This window comes from Lontra canadensis, unplaced genomic scaffold (assembly GCF_010015895.1).
Source record: "Lontra canadensis isolate GAN:19392208 unplaced genomic scaffold, GSC_riverotter_1.0 scaffold12, whole genome shotgun sequence".
NCBI classification, from domain to species: Eukaryota; Metazoa; Chordata; class Mammalia; order Carnivora; family Mustelidae; genus Lontra; species Lontra canadensis.
The window spans coordinates 27,541,257-27,550,996 of record NW_022631006.1 but is presented as its reverse complement, the minus strand read 5'-3'; the positions used below and the strand labels follow the sequence as shown (position 1 = coordinate 27,550,996).

The 9,740-nt window shown below is 36.3% G+C and overlaps 1 protein-coding gene across 2 annotated transcripts; it reads left to right on the top strand.

Moving 5' to 3' along the window:
- The first annotated feature begins 2,517 nt into the window (after positions 1-2,517).
- LOC116867512 (olfactory receptor 4K3-like) lies at positions 2,518-8,668 on the top strand. 2 transcript variants are annotated; one of them, XM_032857137.1, is made up of 2 exons: positions 2,518-3,428; positions 8,659-8,668. In XM_032857137.1, the coding sequence occupies exons 1-2, from the start codon at positions 2,518-2,520 to the stop codon at positions 8,666-8,668; spliced, it is 921 nt and encodes a 306-aa protein (XP_032713028.1). The 2 variants fall into 2 exon arrangements, with proteins under 2 accessions (XP_032713028.1, XP_032713027.1); XM_032857136.1 differs by lacking the exon at positions 8,659-8,668 and having other exon boundaries at positions 2,518-3,456.
- Positions 8,669-9,740: the final 1,072 nt, after the last annotated feature.

Sequence of the window (9,740 nt, the reverse complement as noted above, 5' to 3'; positions counted from 1 at the left end):
GAATCCCTGGGACTTCTAAATTCCTAACAGCATTTCACACACTAACAAAAGCACTGCCTATCTACATTCTAAGATGCTCCCAGAAGTCCAGGTTGGGGATGACTGGTTCTCAAAAACCTTCCAACTTACCCTGACATTTTCTAATTCCTTTTGGATTTTACTTGTTTTGTCTTTCCTCAAAGTAGCAAATGGAGAAATGCTTCACTAAAAAATTAATAGGCCAAAGTGCCTAAAATTTAAACTTAAACATTGAGAGGCACCTGGGAGACTTGTCAGTTAATCCTCTGCCTTCAGCTAAGGTCATGGTCTCAGGGTCCTGGGATTTAGCCCTGCATCAGGCTCTCTGCTCAGCAGGAAGCCTGCTTGCCCTCCCTGCTACCTGACTAACTACTTATGATCTCTCTCTTTCTGTCAAATGAATAAAATATTTCAAATAAATAAATAAAATCAAACAATGATACTGATTAATTTTAATGTGAACCTGTATATCTCATTCTTTCTCTTTATTTTTTATTTTATTTATTTGACAGACAGAGATCACAGGTAGACAGAGAGGCAGGCAGAGAGAGAGGAAAGGAAGCAGGCTCCCCACCAAGCAGAGAGCCCAATGTGGGGCTTGATCTCAGGACCCTGGGATCAGGACTCAAGCCAAAGGCAGAGGATTTAACCCACTGAGCCACCCACGTGCCCCTGTATATCTCATTCTTATCATTATTAGCCATTTACAATTATTCATGTCTCTGTTACCTTTTTGTTGAACAAAATGTATTACTTCAGAAATATTATTTGTTCTATACAATATTTTTAAAATATCAATCTTATTTATTTTCTTAGACTTGTCAAAATCAAGGTTTCCACCAGAAGCAATTATCTAGTAGTAAAGTTATATTAAAAGAGACCTCACTTTATATTCTACTTTTATTACTTTTTATTTTACAATGTGAAAAATAGATAATTTGTGTATCTACATAGATAGTTTGTGAGGTTATGAAGTTCATGTTAAATATACTTACCAAAAAAATAAAAACATAAAATTAAATAAAATCATTAGAATTCAAAAATGAGATGACAGACACATGGACATGTTGATTTTTATTTAAAAAAAAAGTAAAAGTGTACAGTTTTTTTAATTAAAAAAAACTTAGAAAGAGAAAGAACAAAGTACAGTAGGAAAAATGGCAAAAAACAAATAAATAAATAAATAAATAAAGGGAGTATGCAGTTCAAAAAAAAGGAGAGGTATATGATTCTTAAAAATATGAAAAATGCTTAATCTCAGAATAAGAAATTAAAACTACATTGGGTTGCCATTTTTCATCATCATATGACAATAATATTGCATTGGAGAGACTTGGAAAAAACAGGTAATTCATACATTGCTGGTGGAATTGCAAAGTGCTTTAAACCTTATGGAAGGAACACAAACAGACAAATGAAAAGCAAAACAGATAGATGCTTTTAAGGTGCTTAACACAGACCTGGTACATATTAAGAGCTATGTAGTCAACTCTATAATCTGAACATTATAGCCTGAAAAAAAAACAAAAACAAAAAAACACGATGCTAGAAAGATCCAGAAATGAAGAGAACAAAAGAAAGAATGGAAAAAGAGAAGGAATGAAGGAGAAAAAGAATTGGTCTGCTGACTTATAGAAAATAGCAAATATATGTATTTCCACAGAGATCAATTTAAACAGTATAAGTCAATAGTTGAGGTACAATGAACCCCGAAGAAGAACAGTCAGGAGTAAGATATCCTTCATATCTCCACCATTTAACCCAATCTCAGAAAAGAAATCTCTGTTGCCACGAAGAACCAAGGACCAGTCAATGGATGTTCATAAACAATGTTACTCAGATCAAGAAATACGTAAGTTTGTGGAAATATCCTTTCAAGGGGAGATTACAAATGCAGGGAAATACTGATACTAGAAATGCATGGTCAGCATCCAGGGTCTCTTTTGGAACACAAATTTATATTTTCTCAAGTCATTTGATTAACAGTTTTCCCCAGAGTTTCTGAATGTTTTGTTCAGTTCAGTATGCTAACACATATCCACTTAGCAATAGACTTGTTTCTGAGAAGCATTTTTGTATCAGAAAGCTAGCATTCAGTTATTGCCCTGGGGGGATAGAAACTCTGATGTATTAAAGCTATGTATTGTCCCTGCAGAGGAGGTAAATTCAAGCCTTGGAGAAATTATTTCCATGATACTTTACTATTGAGATTTTTAATCATTTTTGATTCCCATGACAACTATAATTCTGATAGGTAAGGCGTTTGAATTACCCCTCTATACTTAACTCCTCATCTTAACTATAAGTCTGTATCTATCCATAAATTCAAGAAAAGTTTATTTTCAATTTTCAGCCAGTACAATGGTAAGATTTGAATTTTGCCCATGAATAGGAGGTGTCTGCTCTCAGTACCTGAGTGTTAATGAGATTCTTTTTTTCCATTCTAGAAGTTCTTAGTTCATCTCTTTCTTTGGGCTCCATTAGAATTCCATGTACAAAATGAAGGAAGCAAACCAGTCTATGGCATCTGAGTTCATTTTTCATGGACTTTGTGATTCAAGGGAGCTCCAGACCTTCCTCTTACTGCCTTTTTCTACGCTCTACCTGATGACTGTTGTGGGCAACCTTTTTGTCGTGCTCTTATTCATCACTGACCCTCATCTCCATTCCCCAATGTACTTCCTCTTAGCCAATCTCTCATTTGTGGACTTCTGCCTTTCCTCAGTAACTACCCCTAAACTGACCACAGACTTCCTAAAGGATAATAAAACCATCTCCTTTGGTGGTTGCATGACCCAGATCTTTGGTGTGCATTTTTTTGCAGGTGGAGAGATGGTACTGCTGGTGACAATGGCCTATGATCGTTATGTGGCCATCTGCAAGCCACTGCATTACTCTAGCATCATGGACAGACAGAAGTGCATCTGGTTAGTTTTGATATCATGGATCATTGGCTTTGTGCATGCCATGAGCCAATTAGCCATGATTTTAGATCTGCCCTTCTGTGGATCCAGAATAGTGGACAGTTTTTTCTGTGATATCCCTTTGGTGATCAAACTGGCCTGCATGGATACACATACTCTAGGAATGTTGATAAACGCTGACAGTGGGATCTTGGCAACAACTTGCTTCATTCTCTTACTGATGTCCTACACCTATATCCTCCTAACTGTCCGTCTAAACTCCAAGGACGGAGCATCAAAAGCACTCTCTACCTGTACTTCCCACATCACAGTGGTGTTGCTATTCTTTGGACCTTGCATCTTCATCTATCTGTGGCCACTTAACATCACTTGGATGGACAAGTTTCTTGCTGTGTTTTACACAGTAATCACACCTCTCCTGAATCCAGCCATTTACACACTGAGAAATAAAGACATTAGGAATGCCATAAAGAGACTGATAAATCAGCATATGGATTCACAGGATAATTTTTAGTTTTTTAGTTTTCTCATGTAATCAGAAAATACATCCCAATTTGGCCACATTTGACCTATAAACTAAACTGGGTATGAGACTTATTCATATCTATATGTTTGGAGTATTCCCAGATGTATGGTTTGTGGTTATTCCATTACAAAAATATTTTGGCTCAGGTCACAATTTCAGGGGCCAGGGATCCACCCCTGCATGGGGGTCCTTGCTCAGCTTAGAGTCTACTTGAGGATTCTCCCTCTTCCTCTAGAACTCCCCCATTCTCTATTTCTCTACTAATAAATCAATCTCTTTAGGAAATCCAACACTTAAATTCTTACCACTTGGAGAAGACAATAATTGATAATCATAATTTGGATAAATACTCCTTTGTATTTACTTAAAGATTTTCAGATGATAACAGTGATAATTATAAAAGTAATCATTACTACCATTATTTAACACTACCAACATTCCCAACACCATGCTAAACATTTTACCCAGGTTAGGCATTATTACAAAACTACTCTGGACTACTTATCATTTCTAAAATTACACGATTTACTTACCTCAACTGTAAGTTAGCTAGACAAGATACTAAAACTATTTGAGTGGTCTATTTCTACTGAGACATAAATCAAACAAGTTGTAATGATATTGTACTTGTACTCCGCAGCATTACCCTTATAGTTCAAGTTTCCAAGTCTTCATTGTAGATTTAAAGTTGGAATTTCTTGACAATTTTTGTTGTTGTTGTTAAAAACATGGAAGAATCATTTTCAATCCTTTGAAACATTATTTCCTTGAGTTAATAAAGGATTTTTATAATTATCATTTGACCTTATATTAAAGCAAAGAGAGCTGGGAGGATGGGGAAAATAGAAGAATGTGCTGTTTCAAAGCAAAAGAAATATAGGGGGGTGAGAAGAAAGCCAAAAAGAAGCCATCAATGAAAGCAACACAATAAATTTAGATAAAGATCCAAAATCCTCCTAGAAATGAATAAAAAGGATGACCCAAAAGGGGAGATATAGGGCAAATGAATTGAACAGTTATTTATTCCTGGAAAGAAATACAATAGAACACTAAACACTCAACCTCATTAGTAATTAAGAAAATGTAACTTAAGATCAAAATGAAATACTACCTTACACCTTTTAAATGGGTATGAGAAAAAAATCTGACAGTAACAATCATTGTTGAGAACATGTACCAATGTGTATTAATGGAAACGTTATGCCCTGCTGGTAGGTGAAAATGGACTTAACCACTGAAAAACAATGAATTACTTCAGACTTTTATCATGTCAGTACAGACAATGCACCATGCCGTTGTACAGTCACACTGCCTTACCTTCCTTGTAGTTTATATTGCTACAATGAGGAGGAGAACAAATAGTCAAGAGTGGCATAATCCTTAATTCTTTAACGCTAAACCTATTGCCTTCCCATTATTTAATCAGGTCTGCTGGAAAGCAATAGATATTTATGGACTTAATTTTGCAGAAAAAAGATCCTCAGCCTTTGGAAGCTGTCTTGATCATTCCTTGTCCACAAAATTCACACTTCACAACTCGCCTGTATTCTTATTCTGTATGATTCATTATATTCTCCTTCTTATTTTGTTATTCACTATTTTTCTAGCTCAGTGTATAGGGATGTGGCCAATATATTTCCTATAAAAAGCTTTCCCATTTTAGCTAATAGAGACTGGTGTTCTGGAGCTAATCCCTCCAGAAAATAGATTCACCTTAAGTAAATAGCTTCTGTGTTTACTTTAAAAAGAAAATCATTTCTTCACAAGAGTGATCCCAAGTAACAGCTTTTCAAATCGAAATCCAAGCAATTTTGCAGTGAAGCCCTGTTTCTGCTCTATTTCTGTTTATTCCAATCTAAAAATACGTTAAAAAATCCAATACTTGGGATGCCTGGGTGGCTTGGTCAGTTAAGCATCTGACTCTTGATTTTGATTTCGGTCACAATTTCCAGGTCCTGGTATCCAGCCCTACGTAGGGAGGGTCCATGCTCTGCATGGAGTCTACTTGAGGATTCTATCTCTTTCTTCACACTTTCCCCCAACTTTTTCTCTCTCAAATAAACAAGGCTTTTAAAAGTTCCAACATTTATAGTCTTACCACTTGGAAAGGATAATAATTGATAATCAGAATTTGCATAATTGTTACTCTGTTTGCTTATTCAGTGGTTTGTGAGGACTGAAAAACACCATTTACGTATATTTAACCCATGAACATCTTTTTCTCCTAAAACAAACATTCCTTTATCTCTATAACTTTGTATAGAGTAATTATAGGTATTAAAACTCCAAGTGACATTTTTGAGTTTATATTCATTTGATCCTTTAAGCATTCATATTTTTCAAATGCCAATTAATATTACTCAAAATTCTAACTGGAATTAGCAATTAAGAGTGTGTAGTGAGAGTCCAAGATGACAGAGGAGGAGACCTCATTTTCCTCTGATCCAGGAATTTAGCTGGATAGCTATCAAATCATTCTGACCAATTGGGAACCCCACCACAGATCTAAGAAAATAACTGCAAGTCTAGAAATATAAAAGAGGCCACATTCTGCAAGGTAGAAGGTGTGGAAATGTGAATCTGAAGTGATGTATTAGAAGTAAACCTGGTGGCAGGGAGCCTATGTAAGCTGGCTACCACAAAGTCACATAGCACAAGAGCACAAAATAAGAACTTCCTAGAAATCAGCTCCAGTGAGGAATATCCCTGTCTAAAGAGTGCTTAGGTGCCAAAGGAAGGCAGAATCCAAGGTGGGACAGTGTGGTGTGGTCTCAGGATGCCTAGGTGTGGCAGAGTACTGAAGCATTGGAGCTAGGAAGCCAGCTGCAATCAGTTCAGGGTTGCCATACACCACAGACTGTGGCATTGTTGGGACCACTCTCTTAGCAGGGACCCAAAAAGCAGTGGCAGAACTGGCAAGACTCCCCTTTCTCCCTTGGGAGGAGTGGCATAGCAGCATGCTGCAGGAGTCTACAGGGTTTGGAGACTTGAAATAGGGTCACATGCTTGAAATAGAAACACTCTGTCACAGGCCTGGTGAGCAGGGAATGTGGAGGGAAACCAGGGAGACAAGAGTGATGATGGACTGTTTTCTCTAAGGAATCATTGAGGGTTAGAGCACAGGGCTTTTGGCTCCAGGGCTGGAGATTGGGATGCTACATTTCATTCCATCCTCTAAAGAGGCGTGGAAAGCCTTCAGGGAACAAAACCCACATAAAACAATCCAAGCAGTGTATTTAGCCTGGCTGCCTGGCAAGGGTGGTGCAATTCCACCCAATGCAATGACACTTGAGAGTCAAAGCAACAAGCCCCTCCTCCAGAAGATCAGCAAGAACATGGGGCTAAGACCAAGTTTATGGATCACACAAAACTGCAAAACTCTAGCACTAGGGGAAAATAGTATGCTGAATTCATTTCTTTTTTTCCCATGATTCTTTAGTCTTTCAATTTTAATTTTTTTCTCTTCCCATCTTCAACCAATTTCATATTTTAATAACTCTTTGTTTTAAATCTACTTTAATTTTCATTTTTAAAGTACATTCTATACTTTCATTTTATTTAATATTATTCATATACATACAAAAATAAATGTATATATTATATTAAATATATATATACAAAAATAAAATACATGTGTATATACATTTGTCTTTTTTACAATTTGGAGTGTGATTTCTTTCTTTTTTTTTTTTTTAAGATTTTATTTATTTATTTGACGGACAGAGATAACAAGTAGGCAGAGAGGCAGGCAGAGAGAGAGGAGGAAGCAGGCTCCATGCTGAGCAGAAAGCCCAATACGGGGCTCGATCCCAGGACGCTGGGATCATGTCCTGAGCTGGAGGCAGATGCTTTAACCCACTGAGCCACCCAGGTGCCCCTGGAGTGTGGTTTCTTCTAAGGAACAGATCAAAATAAACCCAGAATCTAGTGTATGGCTCTGTTCTTTTCACCTGCCTAATCATATTCACTTTCATTTTCTTTTCCTACTTTTTTTTTAAGCTTTTAAAATTTTCATCTTTACAGTTACATTCTATCCTTTGAATGTATTCTATTTTAATTTTGTTTACATATGTTTTTCTTTTTTTATCATTTTGTGTTGTAGTTTCATCTAACAAAGTGACCAAAACACACTCAGGATATAGTGTATTGCTCTGTTCTGCTTAACTGCTTATATTCCTTATTTTTTGTTCTTTTTTACTTTTCCCTCCCTCTTTTAATTTTCATTTTTACATTTACATTCTATCCTTTCATTGTATTTAATTTCATTTCTTTACATATATAAGGTTTTCTTTCTTTACAATTTTGGGATCTAGTTTGAAAAAAAAAAACAACAAAACACCAAAATAGACACAGGATCCAGTATATTGCTCTATTCTCTTCAGCTCTCTCATTATATTTACTCCCTTTTTAAAAACTTTAATGTGTTGTTTTGTTTTGTTTTCCATTTTCAGGTCTCTTCTGATTTGTTTAGTGTATATTTGTCTGGCATCACTGTTCCCATTTTAGTACTCTTGTTCATCTATTCTTCTCTGGACAGAATGACAAGATGGAAAAACTCACCTCAGAAAACAGAACAAGAATAAGTATTGAAAGTCAGGGACCTAATCAGTATGGAGATAAGTAAGATGTCAGAACTAGAGTTCAGAATAATGATTATAAATTCCTACCTGGGCTTGAAAAAAGTATAGAAGACACTAGAGAATCCCTTTCTAGAGAAATAAAAGAACTAAAATCTAATTAAGTAAAAATCAAAAAGTCTATTAATGAGATGTAATAAAAAATGGAGGCTCTAACTTCTAGGAAAAATGAGGCAGAAGAGAGAATTAGTGATATAAAAGACAAAATGATGGAGAATAAAGAAGCTGAGAAATAGCTAAGAAATAAACAACTACTGGATCACAAGGGGAAAATTTGAGAGATAAGTGACATTACAAAGTCAAAAAATACCAGAATAACTGGGGCCCTGGAGGAAGAGGAAAAGGAGCGAGGGCGGGGGGGGTCCAGAAGTATACTGGAGCAAATTGTAGCAGAAACTTCCCTAATTTGGGGAAGAAAACAGGCATTCAAGTCCAACAGGCACAGAGAACTCCGCTCAAAATCAATAAGAATAGGTCAACACACTGACATGAATTACTGAAACTTGCAAATCACAGAGACAAAGAAAAAATCCTGAAAGCAGCTCAGGACAAGATATCTGTAGCCTACAAGGGTAGAAACATTAAACTGGCAGAAGACCAAACCACAGAGACCATAACAGGCCAGAAAGGACTGGCATGATATATTCAGGGTGCTAAATGAGAAAAATATGCAGCCAAGAATACTTTATCCAGTTTGGATGTCATTCAAATTGAAGGAGAGGTGCACCTGGGTGGCTCTGTCATTAAGCATCTGCCTTTGGCTCAGGTCATGATCCCAGGGTCCTCGGATCTAGCTCCACACTGGGCTCCCTGCTCTGCAGGAAGCCTGCTTCTCCCGCTTTCACTCCCACTGCTTGTGTTCCCTCTCTTGCTGTATCTCTCTCTGTCAAATAAATCTTAAAAAAAAATAAAAATTGAAGGAGAGATAACAAGCATTCAGGACAAACAGAAACTAAAAGCATTTGTGATCACTAAACCAGCCCTAAAAGAAATATTGAAAAGGTCCTCTAAGTCAAGAGAGAGTCCAAAAGTAAAATAGATCAGAAAGGAACAGAGACAATATACAGAAACAGTGACTGGACAGGGAATACAATGGCACTAAATTCATATCTTTCAATAGTTACACTGAATGTAAATGGGCTAAATGTCCCAATCAAAAGACACAGGGTATCAGATTAGATAAAAAAGCAAGACCCATTGATATGCTGTCTGTAAGAGACTCATTTTACACCCAAAGACACCTTCAGATTTACAGTACAGGGGTGGAAAACCATTTCATGCTAATGGACAACAAAAGAAAGCTGGGGTGGCAATCCTTATAGCAGAGAAATTAGATTTCAAACTAAAGATTGTAATAAGAGATAAGAAATGTCACTGTATCATACTTAAAGGGTATAATCAACAAGAAGTTCTAACAATCATAAATATTTATGCCCCTAACACGGGATCAGCCAATTATATAAACCAATTAGTAACAACATTAAAGAAATACATCAATAATAATACAATAATAGCAGGTGACTTTAACATCCACTCCCTGCAATGGACAAATTATCTAAGCAAAAGATCAACAAGGAAAAGTGCTTTGAATGACACACTGGACCAGATGGACTTCACACATACATTCAAAGATTT